Source organism: Nelusetta ayraudi, unplaced genomic scaffold (genome assembly GCF_046127955.1).
Source record: "Nelusetta ayraudi isolate G7.1 ecotype Tasmania unplaced genomic scaffold, CSIRO-AGI_Nayr_v1 ptg000063l, whole genome shotgun sequence".
Classification (NCBI taxonomy): Eukaryota; Metazoa; Chordata; class Actinopteri; order Tetraodontiformes; family Monacanthidae; genus Nelusetta; species Nelusetta ayraudi.
Window position 1 is genome coordinate 5,710,001 of NW_027466113.1, and position 22,268 is coordinate 5,732,268.

General features: G+C 45.2%; 1 protein-coding gene across 1 annotated transcript in view; it reads left to right on the top strand.

Moving 5' to 3' along the window:
• The window catches only part of LOC142898196 (nectin-2), a 95,556-nt gene extending 73,647 nt beyond the window's left edge, over positions 1-21,909 (top strand). The window contains exons 7-10 of the mRNA XM_076041016.1: positions 18,004-18,139; positions 18,266-18,323; positions 18,692-18,778; positions 20,243-21,909. Of these exons, the coding sequence (XP_075897131.1) occupies positions 18,004-18,139; positions 18,266-18,323; positions 18,692-18,778; positions 20,243-20,485 (524 nt within the window). The 3' untranslated portion in view covers positions 20,486-21,909. The remainder of the gene's footprint in view (positions 1-18,003; positions 18,140-18,265; positions 18,324-18,691; positions 18,779-20,242) is intronic.
• Positions 21,910-22,268: the final 359 nt, after the last annotated feature.

Sequence of the window (22,268 nt, forward strand, 5' to 3'; positions counted from 1 at the left end):
GGGTGATAGAAAAATTTCACCCATCTGCCGCCCGTCACTCAGTCGGACGAGGCTCTGGCGGTGGACAGACACAGTCTCGCAGATGGGAAGAATCCCACCCCGCGATTGGACGCCTGCAGTAGCCGCGCGCTAAACAAAACACAGCATGTCTGTGGTGCCGCTCGTGCAAGTGTCCGCGAGAAGCACGAGTCCAGTCTGACTGCAAACAGCCGCGTTGATGCCACGTTGTGTGTAGCCCAATGTCTAGTCTGGCCGAGTGCGCACAAGAGCGGCGAGCACTGATTCGTCTTGTCAAAGTACTGGTGCAGTTTTCTTCAAAAAAAAAAACAACCCAAAAAAACCCAACTGTGTCCATGGCACTGAAGCATTTGAAAACGCAGCTCTCCGTCTCCCTCTGAGGTAGCCGGCGCCCTCAGTAGCGTAGCACATAAGCAGCTTTGTCACGTCCCCACTGATCTGGCGTGCGCTCGCATGAATGCGGCTCCTGTCTTGGAAGCGACGGCCGACGCTTTGGTTGAAAAAAAAAAAACAACAAAAAAACCTGCAGCGTTGACATCAGCGTTTCGATCCGAAGTCGATCAAATTGTTAACGTGGATTAGAAGACAGGATGTTAACGTCAGGGCAAATGCAGAGGCAGGGAGAGGTGGAGGGGGCAGTGATTTTGGCGGACTAGCCCTTTAAGAATCAAGTACCAGCTCGCTGTCAGGGGTGGACGTCACACTGAGCACTCCACGTCGGCTGCAAGTGTTTCTGTCGTGTTGTCTTTCAGGCCGGCATGGATTCTTGGGCTCCCGTCGGCTCGCAGACGCCCTTCGCCGATCCCCCCCCAAAAAATAACACTATTGATTGGCGCTGCTCGACGCTGGACATGAATACTGGGGCAGACAAACACGCTAGCTAGCTAGCTAACTAACAAACAGGGTCAGATGAGAGGAGGAGGAGGAGGAGGAGGAGTGGGAGGGAGGGAGGGAGGGAGAGAGTGGCAGAGCTGGAGGAGAAGTGAGAGTTGGAGGAGTTTGGTAGCGTCTGAATATTCAGATGAAACATGGATGAGACTCTTTCAATCATTTACTGGTGCCTTCAGCTATTTCACTTTTTTGTGGTTGCAACAGTGAGATCAGTTGCGTTACCTTCGGTGCCTTCAGCACACTGCGGGGGTTTGTAATGTGGATTTATTATTGATGCCCGGGCTGCTCGGCCTAATATCGTTTGATGTGTGGTATCGATCATCCCTGACGCGAAGCAAACAGTCGGCCTGTAAACACCCGCATTATTAACATCGGAGCGGCGGCGATTTGGTTGGCTGCCCGTTCCTGGGGATTCCTGCCGCTCTGTGCTGCGACACGTGCATCCTTCCTCCCTCCCTCCCTCCCACTAACAGTTCACTAACAGTGAACGAACTGATATGTAGCACGAGACCGAACGATGACCCTGACATCCTGACATTTAAAGAAGACTTCTGAGGATTTTGAAAAAAAAAAAAAAAAACCTCTTCGATTTCCAACCGAGAGAATCTTGATTTCACTCGTCTGAATATAGATGGAAGCCTTTTTCCTCTCAAAAAACAAAACAAATAAAAAAAAAATACCCCAAATCTTCTAAAGATGGAGATCTTATCTTGGAGCATCGACCTGGTATCTGATCATGACAACGAGAGGCTTTCTAGTATATTAAAATAGTGAGAAACTGTCGCAAAATAATGAGTTTGGATCTCAAAATAATGACGTCTTTTGTAAAATATTGACTTGAGTCTTGCAATAGAATCAGACACTTTCTCAAAATAACGAGATACATAAAAAAAACAAAAACGTTTAGGTTTCTCACAATACTGATAAAAAACACACTTAAGTCTGTATTTATATTGTGATTTTTTTTTTTTAGAATTATATTTCTTCACATGCTTCTTTCGTAATATTTTCTGATGCTGTGTTGTTGTCATTTAGCGAAAAACTAACCTTGTTTTTCCAACCGAGGCGCCGTGCGGCCGCACACGCATCTTGTACCCGTTACCATTGTTCCACTCCTGGCCAATCAGCCAATCAAGGCCATTAGAAATGCTAATGAATGCGTTCCTTATTATTCCCAAACAGATGAAGTCTCAATATTTTCCTCCCTGCACTTTGCCACCTCGTCTGAATTCCACTGGCCTCGCACGCTCCTGCCGCTGCCGCTGCCGCCGCACAGACCGCATGGCGATGGAAGCGGTGTCTTTCCTAATGATCATTTGAATACGAGTTCATTGAGGGTGTCATTCTTTTCTTTTTTTCTTTTTTTCTTTTTCCTCCGTGGGTGAGGGAGGGGCGTCTCGGCAGCCTTCATTCTCGCAGCTCCTCTGTGGGGGCCTGAGATGAGGAGAGGAAGTGAATGAATGAATGCAGCAGAGAGCACGCAGGGCCATTATGCTTGTCTGCGTGCGTGTGTGTGCGTGTGCGTGTGTGCATGCCATTAATCAGTGGCTGATCAGAGGCTGTTGGAAGGGGAGGCGACGCCCTGAGAATTCTGGCTCTCGAGGTCCTTCTTGGCGCAGGTGAAGGTAAACAAGCCTCCGATGGCTTCAGCATAGCAAAGAAAACAAACGGAACAAATTATAAATGGGGATCATTAATAATGCTGTGTTTTGAGCTTAGAAAAATCTTTTTTTTTCCCAATCATTTTCATTGTGGTTACTGCCTTCTCCAGCACCGCTCCTCCTGCCGGTGCGTCTCCCACGTGTGTGTCTCCTCCCTGCAGCTTCTATCCACCATCCTGTCAGTTCTCGCTGTTCTTTCCTATATGTTCTACACTCCTTCGCCCATCGCCGTCTCTTCCTCTGCGCGGCTTGCTTTTTTTTCCCTTCTTCTTTTTCTTTTTTGGCAGCCTGCGTTGGTAGGAGGGTGACATGAAGAGCGCTCTCATGTGAGTCGGCGGCAGTTGAAAGAGACGAACGTAGCGGCTCTCCACGCTTTAGTCAGAGGAGGAGGAGGGGGAGGAGGGGGAGGAGGCTCGGAGCCGTCGCCAAGTCTTCTGCCTTTTTCCCCTCCTCGCTCTCTCTGTTCTCTGTGCATTTTATGTCTCCCCTTGTCGTTAAATCTAACATTTCATAGCAGCGGGGATCCCGCATTGATTGCAACACATGCAGCCCTCTTTCACGGATTGTTGGCCGCCGACCAGTCGGAGGGAGGTGGGGGGGGCGGCGCAGGAGAGCTATGATTTCTAAGAGGCTCGGTGGAGTTTCAGCTCTCTATGTGCGATGTGTAATGAGGTGAAAGTCTCTTCTTGCCAGGGGTGAGTTGCGCTCAGGAGGGGCAGGTAAACATACTGGCTCGCTCCTGAGCGCTTGGTCCTCGCCCCCCCCAAGGCCTTGGCGACACCGGTGGTGGAGGAGGGCGGCGAAAGCAGGGGAGGGGGGGGGGGGAAAGAAGAGAAAAACAGGGCAAGAAGATGGATGAGCAGCCCGAGGCCACTGTGAGGTAAAAGGGGTGGCGGGATATTTTTATTTATTTTATTTTTTTTCCGATTACTCGCTTACGGCAGACGCCACCTGAAAGTCAGCTTACATCACAGCAGTCGGTTATCTCCATTTTAATGTCTGGCTGTGATCTAATTAGAGATTATGGTAAGAGTGAAAGAGATTAAGTCTGCGTGCAGCGCCGAGCCAGAGACGCAGAGTGTTTATTTAGCTCAGCTTATCGGCGAGCAGGGCGGGAAACAGGCTATAAACAAATAAGATCTGTATCAGCGTCCCTATTTTTGAAGATTAAACAAACGAGATTTTGAGTAATTAGATGGCTTTAGTTGCAATTAAATGTTGTTGTTGTTGGGTTTGTTTGTTTTTTTTAGTTAGTCGTCACCTGCAAGTGGGAGGGGCACTGATGCCTGGACATTCCAGCACTGAGATGTCTTGTGATGTCTAAACGTGAGCGCACAACTGATTTGATTTGATGATTCATTGGAACGTTCCGTTTGAATTTTAAAAAACGCAACACTTATTGCACCCACGTTTTTAGTCTGAAAAAAACAAAAAACGAACACAAAGTGTTTTTTCTGATGTGTCATCTTGCACGCAGTCTCTATTTCTTTTATTGGTCCAGAGAAGAAGTAAGTGTGCTTACAGCTTCTTTTAAGGCTTTTTTTTTAAAAAAACATATAATGTGGGGGAAAATCAGACTAAATAATACATTAGCCACAGCAGAGTAATTTTATCTATATGAGAGGAACATCTCGAGAGAGGAACATTAAATTATTCAGAGCTGGAGGAGAAAAATATCCATTTTGTTTAATTTTCTTCAGTGAAATGGTTGCATTTTTAAATTACAAGGTTTATTTTCTCTGTCTATCTTTCTTTTAAAGACGGACTTTGAAAAGTTGTGTTTTTACAAGAGTCATGAAGCTCCTGTAAGGGGTTTAACGTCAACTGTTTCTTATTTAAATTAATTCCTAAATGTGATGTTTTATGCATCAGGTTCTACTCAATCAATATATGGTATTATTAATTATTTGTCTGATGGAAAGAAATTCAGAGTTAACTTTATTTTTAAGCAGGTACAGTGCAAATGAATAAAACAGAGCACATCAAACATTCATTAAAATGTAAGGCTGCGCTCACAGGCCATATTTCCATCCCTTCGTATTCAGGCTGTACCTCCACTAAGTACTTTCTTATAGCCGGTTTCTTTATTTTCATGAAATTATTTGTTTATCATTTTCTGAATTGCATAAAAGTCCTTGGATCAGCAGAAACTACCTGGGGCGCGTTCAGACTGCCAGCCAAAATCCGATTTTTGCAAAACGGATTGAAACCACCTTCGAGGAGGGAGTTTCAAATGGCAATTGGACAGATGTGTCTCAGTGTGAACGGCTCCAAACACACCGATGGGCAAGACCCAATGCGTCCAGACCAGAGAGTGCCACTCCAGGTGCGGAGCTGGAACGTCATGAAGCAGACAGAAGCAGTAGAAAACAGCAGCAGTCCCTGGACAGAGGAGGAAACTCATTGGCTCATCAGTGTGTGGGGAGATACTGTAGCTCCATTCAAGCCGAGCTCCAGGCCGTGTATCGCTACAAGTGCCGCTGTCGCAATTATATGACGTCTCACTGCACGCGGTGGCCGACGTGGTTGCTACAGCAACCTGTCAGGTGGGTCAATAATGTGGCCCAGTCTGAACAGAGCCACATCCCATTTGGACACTTGCTAAATAAAGACAGTGTGTGACAGTCAGCCCTGAGAATCTGAGAAGGAATCTGATTCCAACCAGATTCGCCTGCAGTCTGAACGCAGCCCTATTTAGCCCTCCGTCAGGGACTTGTATGTTTTTGGAAGGATGTGAGTTAGTCTCAAAGCATGGAACATCATTAACCTAGAGGGATTTCACATCCCTTTGTGACATCACAATGGGATGATTCCAGATCTGCGTGTTTTAGCCCCCACTTAAAAAACAAAAAACAAAAACCCACAGCCACGGTCATTTGGCTGGAGTTCATTGACTGACTTTGCATCACACGGCTGCTTTAAATCAGTGACTCAATGCATCTATTAGTTTTGTGCTGAAACAGGTTCTGGCCTTTCAACCTGAGCTTTCAGCGCACTTGTTACTCCTCTTTTTTTTGGCTGCTCGCTCTGTTCCAGTCAAATCTGTTTGCAAACCCATACCCAATCCCCCGCCCACCCCCACTCCCTCCTCTTCTGTAGCCAGACGCTGCTTCCTGTTGTACAACAGATCATTCATGTCCTGAGTGGACAGCTACATTTGGCTAATGCAAACCCCGGCTTTCTCTGCTGGCCACGGCCGACCGCCTCGGTGCCAGCGCAAAGTGGACTGTAAATATTGACAGGAAGACAGCACGAGGCGACCGGCGACCTTGTCAGAGAGCAACGGGAGTGGCGGGGGTGGGGGGACGGGTGGGCTGGGATGGATAGGCGAGCGGGGACGGAGAGAGATGGAGAGCGAGGTCCTGCCTTCTCCTCGGGCAACTGAGTGTGCTTTGATGCACAGTGGCAGGGAACACACTGTCTCCCCAGAGAGCAAGAGGGAGAGCAGGCACGCACACGCGGACTTTTCGCATTACCACCGCACGGCTTTTTAAAATGTCAAAACGCACACTCACACTCCTGCTTGCGCGCTGGTGGAGCACAGCACCCCAGCGCGGGGTCAGTGACTGCCGGGTGAACCGAGATCCAGCTGCAGGAATCGGCGGACGATTAGGAACGAGCAGCAGACAGGGAACAAAAAAAAACAAAAAAGAAAACACACATTTTAACTGTTTTTAGGTAGAAATTAATTATCAAAACTCCATTGGTCTCCAGAAAACAGCATTTGATTTTAGCTTTAAGCTAAAACTGATGCTACGTTGTTGTCTTTGGGAGGAGACAAAGCTGCATAAACATTATATGTATATATATATATATATATATATATATATATATATATGTATGTATATATATATATATATATATGTATATATATATATATATATATATATATATATATATACATATATATATATATATATATATATATATATATATATATATATATATACATATACATATATATATATATGTGTATATATATATATATATATATATATATATATATATATACATATTATTTTTATTTTTATTTTTTTTTAAGTGTGTATTTTCTGAAAAGTGCAGCCACCAGAGGAATATTCCGCCGGAGTTCATTGACAGGCCCGAAGCGCACACACTTAGTATTATTGTCAAAAATGCTGGCAAAGTGCAGCTTTTAAGTTAAAAACAGAAAAATGCTTTCCTCTCCTCTCTTGACTGTCGCGTTGCCCGGGCAGCCGTGACCTGACATGTTTTTGCGCCGAAACGACGGCGTTATGAGTGCTGCGAATGTTAAATGACCGTGATGATGATGGTGATTGTGGTTGCGGGTTCACCGGGTCTTCAACTGCCATAAATTAATGTCTTAGCCAGCTGCAGCAGTCAGCACTGGAGCACTCGCATTGATTGTTGAATAATTCAAGTGTGTGTGTGTTTGTGTGTGTGAGTGTGTGTGTGTGTGTGTTGAGTAGGGATGGGTATCGCAAGGATCTTATTAATACTAGTGCCAAGTCCGCTTATCCAGAATTCTCTTATGTGGATACTCCTATGATGCTACTATGATGCTACTATGATGCTACTATCATCTGATGCAGAAATTAGACATGTGGCCATTAAAAAAAATTATATTTAGATTTTAATTTCGCATTTAATATAGCTAAACTAATTATCCACTTCTCCAAAATATTCTCTCAATATTAACTGCTGAGGAACTGAGTTCTGCATTAGACTCACTACATTTGTTTTATCTCCCACCTGCTTCCTTATTCTGTGGCTGCAGGTGGAGGCAGAACCACTCAGGAAATTAATGGGGCAGCTTGTTTTCTGTTCTATATTTCTGTCAAACTATAAATGCTCTTGATTGTGCGATGAGAGTTTGTGCTGCCATTTGTGCTGTTTTTAAAGGGATAAAAATCAACAACACAGCTGAAAAAGTATATTTATATATATATATAAATATATATATATATATATTTTTTTTTACTGACTGATTGAAATGCGCTCTTTGAAAATTTACTTCTGCTTTTCTCTCCGGCGCAGAGCTGCATACATCCGAAGCACTGGAGGTACCGGAGAGAGAACAGGGGGGAGAGATTTTGCAGGCGTCTAGCAAAACTTTAAAGACGCTTTGTTGTTTCTGCGTTTATTTCAATTTTTTTTACAAAATCATCTTTGCATAAACTGGGAGAGAGAGCGACCCCTACCTTTGATGCAGTGTGCCCTGCCGCCCTGATCCAAGACTATCAATCAATCAGTTAATCAATCAATCAATCAATCAATATTTTATTTATCCAGGTAAAAAGACTCATTGAGATTAAAATCTTCTTTCAAGAGCGACCTGCCCAAGAGGGCAGCAAAAACAACTTTACAGCAATACATACACAAACAACAACAAAACAACAGCTGTCACACGCTGTACTGTCAGTTCGGAACACAAAAAAAAAAAAAAAAATGATTTAAAACGTTTCAGTACTATAACAATTTAAAAACAAGTACAATGCCCAATAGAACTGGTTTCTCGGTCCTTTAAAATAGACTGAAATCCCCCCAAAGTGATGAGTTCAGGTAGCCTCAGGTCCTTCTGAAAGTCATCCCATGACCACGGAGCAGCATATCTGAAGGCTTTCTTTTGCCAAGATCTGTGTTGGCTCCAGGAAGCAACATGCAGAGGACGTCCTGTGACCATAAGCTGTAACGCCTGGAATCTCTGCACATATAAGAACCCAAATAGGTGGGAACCAGCCCCAGAAGAGATGTCTATATAAAAAGCATCCATTGAGAAAATCTGCGGACAGACAAAGATGGACAGTTTTTCGTTGCATGCAAAGTGCAGTGGGGTGGACAAGGTTGCCACAACCAGTAAGAAAACGTGAAGCACAGTGAAACATACAGTATTCAGTTTTCCCCCCCAAAAAAAGTGTCAGGTGCATTGATAAAAAGCAAGTCTCCGTAATCTAGCAAAGGAATGAAAGTGGTCAGGATCAAGTGTTTCCTAACTTGTAGGGAAAACAGGACTTGTTTCTAAAGAAAAACCCCCAATTTAATTTTTTAAGTTTAGACACAAGTTTTTCTACGTGCAATTTAAAAGACAAGTTCTCATCAATAACAATCCCCAAACACTTCTATCCAAGTAGTTGGTCGCCTGCCCTGCACCCTCCTCTTGTCTGTTACAATGTCCTCGCTGTTCATCTCAAATGAACTGAAGAATGCTACTCTTTGCTTATCTTACTCTTCTTTATCTTTCAGCATCTTTTTACCCTCATCTTGGTTTGTTTGGGCCGGTTATGCTGCCTTCAGCTTGTTTATGAGAGCACATAAACCACTTTCAAACGTGGTCAATAAAGTCTGAGGAGGAAAAAAAAAAAACAGAACAAAAAAACTTGCACTGCTGCAGGGAATCACCTCACGGTAGTTGCACCCCCAAATGTGACACACTGCTGGTTTCATGCTCTTTCTTTTTTTTCTGTGTCCTGCTGCATGTTTTTGTTAAAGCTGATTACGCCAACATGTCTTTGACCCGTGGCTCGCACACTGATCAGTGCACAGGCTCGTCCTTATTGCAACAAATCTAATGTCCTCTTGTCATTACCTCTCAGAGGAGCCAAACTCGCTCCACCGCTCTGGATTCATTCTCTTTTATTTGCAGCCGTCGTGTGAGGTTAGCTTGTGCCGCCGCTGATGTCGCGTCCAGCCCTGCTCTCACTCGGAGCTCGCCGTGCGCTTTTACCGTAGCCTAACCCTTCCTCCTCGGTTCAAGCCAGCCGAGCTGAGTGCCTGCATGCGAGCAGGCGTACAGGGCGCGGCGGTGTGCACGCTGAGTATCGGCCACGTGATGTTATTGTTCAAGGACGGCAAGGATGACGAGCGGCAGCAGTGCTACCGTTAGCGTTAGCTGAGGCCTTTGAGGAGCTACAGAGACGGCGTGTCATTAAACAACCTGAGCAGCGATCAGCCGAGCTGGTGGCCCCGAGCTGATCGGTACTGAAGTGACCCAGTTAGGTACCAGCCCCCACACCCCCCCCAAAAAAACAAAAACACTGGGACTTGGTTTCCCCATCCCCTGTGTTTAATATGTGTGTGTGTGCGTGTCGCTAACTCAATATATGTACCCTGTCAGTGTTGCCACGAGCTCCACTTTGTTCTATTTTTGCTTCCTTTGTTTTTCCCTCCTTCCCTCTCGGTCGCCTCCGTGCGCTCCCCAACCTCGCCCTCCTTCCTCTCACTCCATCCTCTGCAAGTAACTGTTGGGGAGCGGGGGGGTTTGTTATCCAGTTAGTGTGTTAGCAGAATGTTGGCCAGGTGTACGACACAGCGTGGCCCGGCACCGTGCGGCTGCGGCTTTTGCCGACAAGACGGATGTGGTGTGTGTTTTACTAAGTTAACCCCGGACTCGCAGGGCTGCGCTCCTCTCCTTTCTCTTGGTGAGCAATGCGATTACATGCACTGTTCTTTATCTTAATCTCTTTCAAAGGCCATCAATTCATTCAAGCCCTAATCTCATCTCTAGGCACTCCGCTGTGGCTCTGGTTAGCCGGGGTGCGGAGGGGTGTGTGTGTGTGTGTGTTTTTTTTTTGTTTTTTTTTTGCCCCGTCGTGTCTCCGCTGAGTTCAAACGTCTCGGATTTCAGCTCCAAACCGGTTCATCTCGTTCTGTCTCAACTTTGCATTAAAGGCAAACGTCTGCGGAAGCTCAAGTTCCCGCTGACATGGAGGGGAAAAAAAGAGGAGAAGAAGAAAAGAGAAACAACAAAGGGAAACCCGAGCGACCGACATTAATAGGGAATGATGAATTAAGAAGATGTTTGCTGCTTCTTCAGAGACGTTGATGGTGAAGTGATCAAACGCGCTGGATGCATAGAAATTTAAACAGGCTGTCCGGGATCTTTTTTTTTTTTTCATCAGAACATTCTACTGTGGGACTGTGACGACATGGTGAAATGTGTCCAGGAGGAAGCCGCGGGCTTAAGATCTGTTGGCCGACTGTCCATTAGAAAAAGTCAAGCCCTCCCATTAGGAAAGACTGTGATCATCAGCTGCGGGAGGATTTTTTTTTTTTAAACTTTGGTGACCAATGGCCTTTTTTTTTTTTTTTTTTTTTTTTTTTTTAAATCCCTTAAAACAATCCCAACCACACACAGATCCCCCCAACCTTCCTCTGCCCTGCTGCTGGAGGGAAATGAAAATTCCGGCGTCCTCATGTAGGTGCACGTGTGCGTTTAGACATGCATGCCACTTGTGCGACCATCCGTCCGTCCGTCTGTGTGTGTGTGTGTGTGTGTGTGTGTGTGTGTGTGTGTGTGTGTGTGTGTGTGTGTGCGTGTGAGCACAAATTTGTGGGAGAGGTCAGGGAGGGTAATAAAAACAGGCTTATCTCTTCTCGTTCGGCACGGAAGATAAGAGATGCGCCGGTCGGCGGGAGGGGGGGGGGGGGGCATCACAGATTTTGAACAGGCCAAACAGGACGAGCGCCAAATTACAGCGGGGAGGGATGACGACGAGATGGGGGGATGAATGACGGTGGGAGGTGAAGGAGGGATGGATGAACAGAGAGAGAAGAAGGTGGGTGCAGGGTGAGGGGGGGGGAGAGAGAGATAGCAGCGGGTGGGGGGAGATAAAGAGAGGGAAAAGCCTGCGTGGGGATGCTGAGGGCGGGCCGCATGTTAACCTTAATCCCTTCAGGGAGCAACGGCAGCGCGCAGGAAGGCAGAACAAGGAATGGGGTTGGAAGAGGGGGGAGGGGAGAGGGGGGAGTGGAGGGAGTTTGGGTGTGTGTGTGTGTGTGTGTGTGTGTGTGAGAGATCTTTGTCTTCCCGCTCGCACTCTCCTTCATCCCCTCAGCGTGTGATCAGGCCGTCGCAGGCAGCGGCTGGGAAATCCCTGCGTGCCTCTGCCTCGGCCGGCCGTCCTGATCACAGCCTTCATCTCGTCTTAGTCGGCTCCTTCCTGCTGCGTCAGCCCCTCCCTCCTTCTAGTTTTCCCTCCTTTTTTTTTTTTACATCCTCCTCCTCCTCCTGATTCCTCTCCTCTTACCTCCTCCTCCTGACTCTTCTCCTCCTCCTCCTCCTTCCTCTGCTTAATGTCACTCTCCTTCCAAATCCACTGTTTGGACCCCGCTGTCTGTCTCTCCCTCCCTCGCTCCACTCATCCCCGCTCCGCGATCCTCTTTTTCGCTGAGCACCTTTTTCCGCGGCTCTTTACTGTCACCGACTCGTAAGAACTAAGTTTTCCGAAGGCTGATTTGTCCCCCTCGCCCTCTTTGCTTCTTCGAGGAGCGCACTCGAATAGATGAAAGGAGAACCATAACAATGATAATAGAAGTCATTCTGAGGGAATTTGCCTGCGGTTCAGCCAAGCTGCAGGATCAACTCCCAACCTGGCAACCGGAGTGATTCTGGTTGCTAATTTCAGACGGTTGCAACCAGGGGTGGGCAAACTTTTTGACTCATGGGCCACAATGGGTTCTAAAATTTAACAGATTGGGGCCGGAGCAGGAGCAGATGGATGGAGTGTTTTGGTGAGCCACCTCATAGGAGGGAAAAAATGTATCCAAAAAGCAGTTCAACAAAAATATGTGTCTTTGAAGCCCACAGTATTTAGCTCTTTTTTTTTTTTTTTTTAAATGACTCTTAAAACACAGTGGATGAAATACAGCTGTGATATTACTTACTTCCTATTAATATATAATTCAGACTTCAGTGGGCTGGATTGCAAAAGCGTAACGGGCCACATATGGCCCCCGGCCCGTAGTTTGGCCATGCCTGATCCAGACGCATTTCTCCCACTTATTTCCGCCCTCGCCGCTTCCCCTCTCCTCCCCCTGCGGGGACGGTTGACCGCGGCTGACCAGGGTGGAAGACGCTCACGTGCAGGAGAGGCGATGGATTAGCATCGGACTGGATGCTCCCCTGCATCGATCCACCTGCAGGAGCAGCGGCTGACCTTTAACTGGGGCGTCGACTGCAGAGGCCCCTCCTCCGTCCGCCGCTCTGACAAACGACAAACATGGATCAGCCAAAGACGCCGCCGCCACCGCCACAGTCAATAGTTTCATTCCATATGCGCGTTGACGTGCATTTCTATGAATCACGAGATGGTTGTCGGTTCCAGGGTTTTAATACGATTCCATAGTCACGGTTCCAAGCCTCTAATTTTTTCCCTGTTGTTCCGTTCTTGTGGCATTAACCTTCCCCCAGTCAGGAATCCCTCTGATCGTGTTGCAGCGTACACCAACTCCAATCATTTTGTTTTGCTTTTATATCCCCTCATTCATATGAACATTCCATTTATTTTTTATCCGTGCCTGTTCTTGTTGTTGTTGTTGTTGTTGTTGTCTTGAGATCTGGGCGGATGGGGGAGGAGATTGGAAGGGTGGATGTCTCCCTCCCTCCCTCCCTCCCTCCCTCACTCAGAACTCCTCAGATACACAATCCAACTCCTCCAAAATGCTCAAGTTGTGACCTGCACGTTAACCATGTGCACCTCTGACGGTGCCCAAGTTACTTTCGATAAATTACGTTGTGCGTCTTGTGATCGGAAGTCGTCGCCGCCATCCAGCACATCGTCTGCCTCAGTCTCACATTCCGTTTTGATGACAGAAGTAGTTGCACTTTCAAAAATCGCTTCGCCCAGGGTGCGTGTATGGAATGTAGTTCCGGTTTCTGTGCACTTTACCTCGCTTGCCTTCGACCTGGTATCGGATTGTTGCATTGTCGTTTCACTGCGTGTTGAAAGTGCAGGTTACAACCTCTCTGAAAACAGATCTCAACGCAGCAGCCTATCATAATTAAAGGGAATGTTCCAATGAATATGAGTTTGCCACAATGCTGAACTCTCCATTAAACATACGGATGTGCAAAGACTTAATCCGCTGTATGTTGTCTACAAGATATTGATCGCATTTCATGAAAAATGGTGTTTCACTTTTGCTCAGACTTTCAAAAAAAAAAACCCACACCTCTGTGCTGCAGTGCTTGATGTTGTCAAGTGGCGATATTTACACAACAGGCCTGCCAGACCATTAGTATTTCACACTGGCCCATCGCTAATAAACGAATACATGCGAGCAGTGTTTTGGACATCAGCAGGGCCAAAAGGTCGCAGCGCAGCAGCGGAGCCCCAGTGTAGCGGTGAAATATGTCCAGCCAGTCGCGTCGCATTCATCCTTACGTTACAACGTCGTGCGTGTGGGTGTGTGTTGTGTATTCGTCAGACAGACAAAAATGTGTGTGTGTGTGTGTGTGTGTGTGTGTGTGTGTGTGTGAGAGAACGTGTCTCATTGTCTGCCCTTGGCAAAAAGCTGCAGGGATTTGAACAGGTTCAGAACACACACATTCACTCTCTCTCTTCACTCGCTCGCTCACTCACTCACTCTTGTCTATCCGTCTGTGATATTTCGTTAATGCAAGACGTGGCCGGTATCAAGGGCCGAAACAAAGGGCACACACTCAAGTCAAGTCATTCACTCACACTTCAATCCCTTTCAAATTGACCCTTTTCTTTTTCTTTCTTTCTTTCTTTCTTTCTTTCTTTCTTTCTTTCTTTCTCCCCCCCCCCCCCCCCCCCCCCAAGCCGCCCCCTCCTCACTATAAACCCCCCAAGTCCCCGGTTGCTCTTTCTTTTCCACTGGAGGTTATCAGGGACTGAGCCCTCTGAAACTGGCCAAATGAGTTTGGTTTACGATGACAACCGTCTGATAAGACAAACCAGAGGGACGGTGGGTGGTGCGAGAGGACGTGGGGGGGGGGGTGTCTGCCAAAGACTTGAAACAGATTCCCAGAGGCTAACAATGGGGAAGGGATGGGGTGGGCGAGGGGGGGTCTGTGAGATGACAAACAGACGCAGCAGTGGAATGAGGAAGCGGCGACACACAGTGAAAAGACCATTCAGGTGCAGGCAGCTGTGAGGCTGCCCAGTAAAACTCCCGACACCGCTTCGGTTTGAAAGGAGACGCAGCGCCCCCGTGTGGCGGCGTCTCCCGCCTGCGAGGGTTTGAGCGCGAGCCGATCAGGCGACAAGGTTGTATAGCCTGACGAAAAGATGTTGAGCCGCAACAGTTGTTGGGGGGGGGGGTCTAATAGAGATGGAATGACCGCTTAGTGAATCGCCGCAGTGGCTTTTGAGAACCTCTAACGATTCGCCATCATTCATTTCTTTTAAAGTTCACATTACTGCGCTCGTTTATGAGTCTCTCTCTTTTTTTTTATAGGTTTCAGCTAAAGCTAATGTTTTACAAGCTCGCGGTCAATAACTAGGAGCCATGGTGTGAAATGAAGATTCATTTTAATTTCCTGCTGGGGAGCGGGACTGCCCCCCCCCCCCCCCCCCCCCCCCAACACAACAGCTTGCCCTCTCTTTCACTGGCAAAGTGTTATAAATATTCCATAATAATGACCAGTCGAGATATGTTGGGGGGTAAATGAGCCCCCAATTAAAATGTAATCTCTCTGGGATTATTCTCTTATGACACTTCTATCCCAGGCAGTTAACAGGGAGTCCAATCTCATCACAGGGACGACAACACGTCGCATCCAGCTGTCAGGACGCTGGGGCCACTAAAAATAGGGAGGGATTCATCTCCGCTGCTCTAAACTCTCAACAAACAATGAATAATGAATGAAAATCCACTCTGAGGCACTCGGCTGCTTTGTTTATGTCCAAACCTCTTATTTGTTGAATGCCGGTTATACTTGTTCTTCAGAATTCACTGTGTGTTGCAGCGCTCTTCCTCTTTCAAGAGTCTTTTTTTTTGAGAGAGAGAGAGAGAGAGAGAGAGTTTTTTTTTTTCAGTCTGGCGGTTGTTCATTGAAGAGTCGTGTTGAGGAAAATGTTTTGATTCAACAGAATTTTTTTAAATCTACAACATATGCGGTGAACGGCTTCATTCCAGCACGACAGACGAGTGTACGTGTGAAGGTTCTTTTGTTTTGTTTTGTTTTGTCTTGTTTTGTTTTTTATGTTGTGTAATTACTGCCCGTTGTGTTGAGTGTTTGAATGAAACACAAACATTTACCCAGAGCTGTTTTTGCTCACTGACCAGTCGCTACTGAGACCAGTGTGGCTGTTAAAATATTTATAAGGTTTGCAGAGGAGAAATGTGCGCGCTTGTCTCACATGGACGCTGACAACTTTATATCAGAAACCCATTTAACACAACCTGCAAGTGTCCTGTTGAATTTATGTCCCTCCGGGGGGTGGGACGACACAAAAACCTCTACTTGAGATGCAATGAGGCCAACCCGTGTTGGTTTTGGTTCCAAGGAAGAAGCGATGTGAGCTTTTGTTCCTGTGGGAACAAACAATGGAAAACACAATTGTTCCCCTCAGCAGCAGGGAACCTTTTTCCTTCACTGTTAATGAGCTGGGAACCTTAGCGCTGCTTATTGTGGTTTCTCCTTTACCGACCAGGGTGCACGTTGCACTTCTGATATAAGAGCTTCTGCTCTTATTCATATTTCGTATCTCTCGTGTATGTGTGTGTTTAAATAATATCACACTGTAAAGTTACTTTAAAACAGAAAAGTTTTGAATCAAGGAAACCAGGGCAACATTACAGAGCACGAAGGGTCAGTGAGAGGTGGAGGTGGTGGTGGTGGTGGTGGTGGTTGGTGTTGTCTTGTTATGAGATGCGGTGGTGGAGGAGATGATCATTAGGACATTATTATTTTAGAAGATATGCAGCACAGTCCATTGTCAGAGGAGAATTGTAATTAGAGGACTAATAACATTCAATCATGACCCCTCCAATTACTAGAACCAGGGTTTGTTCTCATCAAATGAGCCTCAGATCCTCTTTGCCCTTTACTGCCCCCTAATTAGCATAATCCCCTGGGAACGCCGGCCGATAATGAGCCGGGTCGCACCTTCCGTAAACACGTAGTGTGTGAGGATGTGTGTGAGTGTGTGTTGTGCGTGCGTGTGTGTGTGTCTGTGCTGGTTCATGTTCACGGTGGTCACGGTTCATTAGTGAGAGTGCTGCATGATTCCTGAGGTTCATCTCCTAATCAGCCATGTGACTCAGTGTTCACATCAGGACCTTTCTGAACTGTGCTACACACACACATACACACACACACACACACACACACTGGTCAGCCTTTTGCCTGTAAGGTCACCCACTGCCAGCCACGGCTCTGACGATGGAAAATGAATCTTTACTTTGTACTATTGATGCACGGCTACATCGCTGAAGATACATTTGAGTCGCGTTCAGACTGCCAGCCAAAATCCAAATTATAGCCCATCCAGATTGAAACGGATTTCTCTTTTGTAGTCTGAACAGTCACAAATCACATGATATCCAATTTTTGCAAAACGGATTGAAACCACCTTCGGGAGGTAGTTTCAAATCGCATCGGACAAAGGCTAAAAACAGTGTGGACAGTCAGATTTGAGAAGACGGATTTGAGAAGGAATCTGATCCACTACCACCACCACCACGATCAGAATGATGGAATGTTGCTTTAAAATTTCTCTTCTTGTCAGATTTGTCTTCATCCTTAATTCCGAAAATATCTGCGCCTCATGCTTTAGTTCTTAAAAAATTAAAAATTTAAAAAACACAAGCTCGTATTAACCAGGAAGAGATATCAGTGATGTTTCAGTGCCCTTGCTGACATAAACAGTGGATTTCTGGTTCAGATGTGTCAAACCTCACTGTCTGGGAAGTGCAAAGAGTGAAACAAGTGAAAGATAGAATTTTCCCATTACTGGAGGGTTGTTGGCCAAAAAGTACAGGGAGTCGTTTGATACCTTTTAACTTTGGCTTTTCTGCCATGTGCTTTTTTTCTGGCTGTCAAGTGTTGTGGAAAAAAATCCTACGGTCTTTTGGGTCTTTATTACGGAGCTCCAGGCAAGCACACACACAACAAGTGTCTGCATGATCTTGCAAAGAAGGAACAACCTTGTACATCTTATATAGGTTGAGCCGTTTACAGAAGTGGCGCTAGAGGGGTATCTGCATCCACTGGCCACCCAGACACCCGTGGACAGGTTAACAGAACAAAGTACATTCGTTGCCCTTTAGCCACAGACGAAAAATGGACATTGATGATTACATAAACACATGTGATGTACATATAAGGCAGTATGGACAGTGACGGGACAAAGAGTTCATGCAGAGTGCATGCTCACTTCCCCAGGTCAACTGAGAGGGCAAGAAGTGGAAAGTTGACAGAAACCAGACAAGATATGAAAAAACACTCCAAAGCGTGTGCAGAGAGGTCATGAGGCAGGCTGAAGGCCTTTCGGTACAATTTTCCATTACACAAGTCAAGGCTGGTTACACCACAACATCAACCTCCATGAGTTCTATTTTGCAACTTCTCAATACCCAGTGTAAAATCACAGTGTAACAGCTTGACTTAGAATGCAGGAGGGAAGAACTTCTTTCTTCCTTGACTGATGGAATGAAAAAAAGAAATAAATCTAATCTTCTTTCCCCTCTCTCACTCTTCCAGGCCAACGTCTTCCAGCGAAAGGCGCAACTACGGGCACCATCATCGGAGCCCTTATTGGAGTCATTTTGCTGCTGGCCATAATTGGAACGGCGATAGCAATGTACCGCAAACACCGCAACAACAAGCTGAACGGAGAGTAAGTGCCTCTTTGCCCAGCAGAGCGTGGATTACTGGCCTTGGAAAATCATTCCACCAGCTCAGGAAGCATGTTTGTGTGGTCACTGCTCACACAAGACAACTGTGTGTGTTTGTGTGTTTTCAGTGGTCCACCCAAGTACAAACCCCCCCCACCCAAGAAGACCAACAGCTCTGCCAACAAGGTAATGCATTAGTGATTAGAGAGAGCTGAATGAAGATACAGGAGCCCTTCAGGGTCAAAATAGGAAATGCTTAAATACTGCATGTGTTCTGTCTTCAAAAACCACTGCATTGCCGTCCAGATGTCATGATGGTTTCAATTCTGTCTAGTGCATCGATCTCGCCTCCCTTGAATGCAGCAGAATTCAGTCGGCCAGATTCCCTCTCTGGATTTTAGCCAATCCAGAGTCTTTTAAATCAAATGCAGTGAACGGCTTCATGGTGCTGTTGTGTCACGTTTTTGTTTTTTTTATTTTTTTTTTTATACAACACAGTGTATTATACGCAGTTCATTTCTTGTATGGAACTCACAAACCAGCGTCTTTTTCAGCAACTGAACACAAACCCGGCTCCAGTGGCCGAGGATAGACCGCTACAGCCGCAATACTACAGTACCCAGAATGCCGAGCCAGTCACGGTAAGAGAACACATGCAGAGGTGACACACAGCTCTGCATGTGTTGGACTGAGGAGGATGTGAGGTTGTTCAAGGTCATCTGTTAACATCTACATCCATCGTATGCACAGCGCTTCTGTTTCTGTAAACAGTTTTTTGGGGTTGTTTTTTTTTTGCATTTTTTTTTTTGAATTTTGTTTCAAATCGTGATGGAATCATGACTGCTTTTTTCTATTATTACAGATTTCCATTATCAGATTTCTGTGCGACACAGCCAACAACGCTTTCCAAAACACGTTTTAACTAAAGTGTGAAACTGAGTCATAGTTTGGTGTTTAATTAACGCTGCAAAATGTGAAGAAAAAAAAATGCAATTATAGTTTGAGCCGTTTTCAGGGGACGTCAGGTTTAAGGGGAGAAAGGGTTAATTAAAAATTTCAACTACATAATAACAAGAGTGGCTGAATTAAGTATTAAGTATGTGTGTGCCTCCGTGCATGTGCGCACGTGTGCGCGCGCTCGTTATTTGACCATTTTAACATCCCATTCCCCTCCAGTTAGATTGGATGGGCTGAATCTAATTGTTTCTCCGAGGAGTGAATGGCGTTCAATTATCACTCCATTGTGGCCACGGTAAACCAGCAACGCCACTTCCGTGACAACCCCGGCTAATGTGTGTCGTCGCACAACTGCAACATTGTGGGGAAAAGGCACTGAGCGGCTCGTACAGGGAGACAAAAGAGCCGTTTCGCATAATAGGCTTTGGCACAGTTGGAGGCTTGATGCATTTCACTGCATATCACTATTTTCATAATTAGATCAATAAAAAAAACAACAACATAAAAACAGGGGGCTTCAGGTCATTATCTGTTTAAGTTCCGTGGCAAAATGTTCAGATGTGTAATTGTGTTTGGTTTAAGTAGCTTGTTTCAACATTTCTCACCATTTGGAGAGAAGCAGGCTGAGTGGAGGCAGATCGATCTGAGAGGACAGTGGAAACAAAACATGCGGAGATGAATATAACGCTCGGGATTACACTAACCGATTATAATTACGCTGCTACATATGGTGATTACTATGTGACCGACTGTACATTGTGCAAGACAATAGAACAAAAGAACACAATAAGTCATTGAAGCAGCAATCAAATTTAAACATCATTGTGAACTGATGTGTTTACAAAATTATCATTTTCTTCATTATTATTATTATTATTATTGTGTTGTAGTTATTGCTGAAAATTATTATTATTATTATTATTATTATTATTATTATTATTATTATTATTATTATTATTATTATCATTATTATTATTATTATTATTATTATTATTTTATTTTACTGATGAAATCTACCATAAATCTAATATAATCCATCTTCCACCACCTTGCACCTTCACCTTGATCTCTGGACAGAAAACTGCTGTGTCCCCTGCTGCTTTCTGAAGGATGACCCCTATTTTTTTTTTTTTTTTTTTTGCTGCCAGGACCTGGATACCTACCATGACGAGGAGAACTACGGTGAAGAGGAAGGAGGAGGAGAAGAAGAAGACAGGCAGCACAGGGAGCATTACTACTCTGCTGCCCCCTCTGGCTGGGATGACCCTGGCGACAGCGAGGTCCCGCCTCCCTACATGCGCACAGACAGTGACCCTCAGGAATTCCTTCACCAGCAGGGCCCCAATGTCAACCGCGGCGATAGCTTTGTGTCGCCCGCCATGTTTGTGTGAGAGCACACATGGGAGGGGAGGGGAGGGGAAAGAGGAAAAAAAAAAAAATCGAGCCCCTTGTGTGAGTGTAAATATATGGAGCTGTTGCAGACAAGTGGCTCTGATGAGAAAGAAACAATTTGATTTTGTGAAATTGTGATTTTCTTTTTTTGTTTTTAATTTTTATTCCTGGCTATGAATTAATTATAAATCTCTGCTGCAAACATAGAGCGCTGAACAGGTTCACTAGAAGTCACCTTAAAGGTGTGTCTCTGTCAGGTCATAGGTCATTCTTCGGTAGCTTCAGTTATCAAGTGTTAGCTCTGTGTTTCTTCTCTTTGACCGTTTACACAAAACGTACATGTGAAGCAACTCTTCTGGGAACTGAAGGAGCAGCCATCTGTAGAATCTGGGAATTTTAATATCTCATGACGTGAATGTAATACCACGGTCGCCGACACATTTTGAGTGCACTGCTTCATTTTTAAGAGCATCGCCCGGTGGATACAAGTCGAAGCGCTGAATTATTGAAGGCCGATCTTGGCACACAAGGGTTATTCTTGCTGACGTGTCTCGGTTAGCCGGAGCACAATCTGTGGGAGCATATTACATCTGTCTGGTTGTGTCCATCCGCAGTTTCCCCAACCCAGTTGGCACGTTTTCCCGCTGTAAAAACAGGCCCCCTGTGGACAGGATATTAGTGGCAGGGAACTGTGGGCGAGGCCACGAGGCAACGAGCGGTCGGTCACCGAAGCAATCTTAGTTGTTTGTTCGTTCTGTGGGTGTATGTGTTTTTAAGTAGATTTGAATTTCTTTCTTTTTTTTCTCTCATTCTTCCAATTTCTGTTAGAAATCAATTCAAGTCAAAAGACCTCAGGTTACACACAGGCTTTTTTTTTTTTTTTTTTTTTAATCTACATTTTCTGTGCCTATTTGCATTCATCCATAAAGCCATGAAGCCACGGTTACAGGTTGAGTTAAACAGGAAGCTGATCTGGGTTTTTTTTTTCTTTTGTTTTTATTATCATTATTATTATTATTATTATTGCTATTCAGATTGTCCAGCTTGCGTGTTTGAATGGATCAAGATAAATCTGGATTATAGCCATGAAATCTGCGGCGATTCATCTCACTGGAGAGGGATTAGGACTTTATATGTGGAATTCAATCAGGAGCTGACACAGAGCTTGCTAGTAGAAGCCTGTCCATTCTCCTCCAGCTCGTCAGTTAAACTTATTGTGATTATTTTTAGTCTCTGATTGTAAACTGAATGTGCCATCCACTGTTCATTTTTTTGCTTCTTTTTTTTATTATTATTTTTTTTTTTATCAAGAAGTGATTTATTTTCTCCTTTGATTAATAATGTTTGGTTTGATCTGTTTTGCTCTTCGTGTATTTTTATTTTTGACTTCATTGTGACAATCAATTAAATGTTTAGACTGTGATTCAGCTTTCAAAAGTCCTCGTTATTATTATTATTCTTGGCCACTGCAGCTTTTTTTTTTTTCCTTCTTCTTAGATCATCCGTGTTGCATTTCCACCCTGCCACCACGTGGTGGCATTATGCATTAAATACACAGTTTTTATTCTCTGAAGCACTTTTAGAGGGCAGCTACAGGAATCACCAAATATGAAGAGAAACTTAAAGTTTATTATCTTTTATTTTATTTTATTCGTTTTTTTTAAAGACCTTTTCTTTTTCCGATGTCATTTATTTTAAAAAGACACGCAGTCTAATCGCCGCGAGGCTGCAGCTGCAGTACTCGCTTATGACCACACGGGGGCTCTAGAGCGTTAAGGCTGC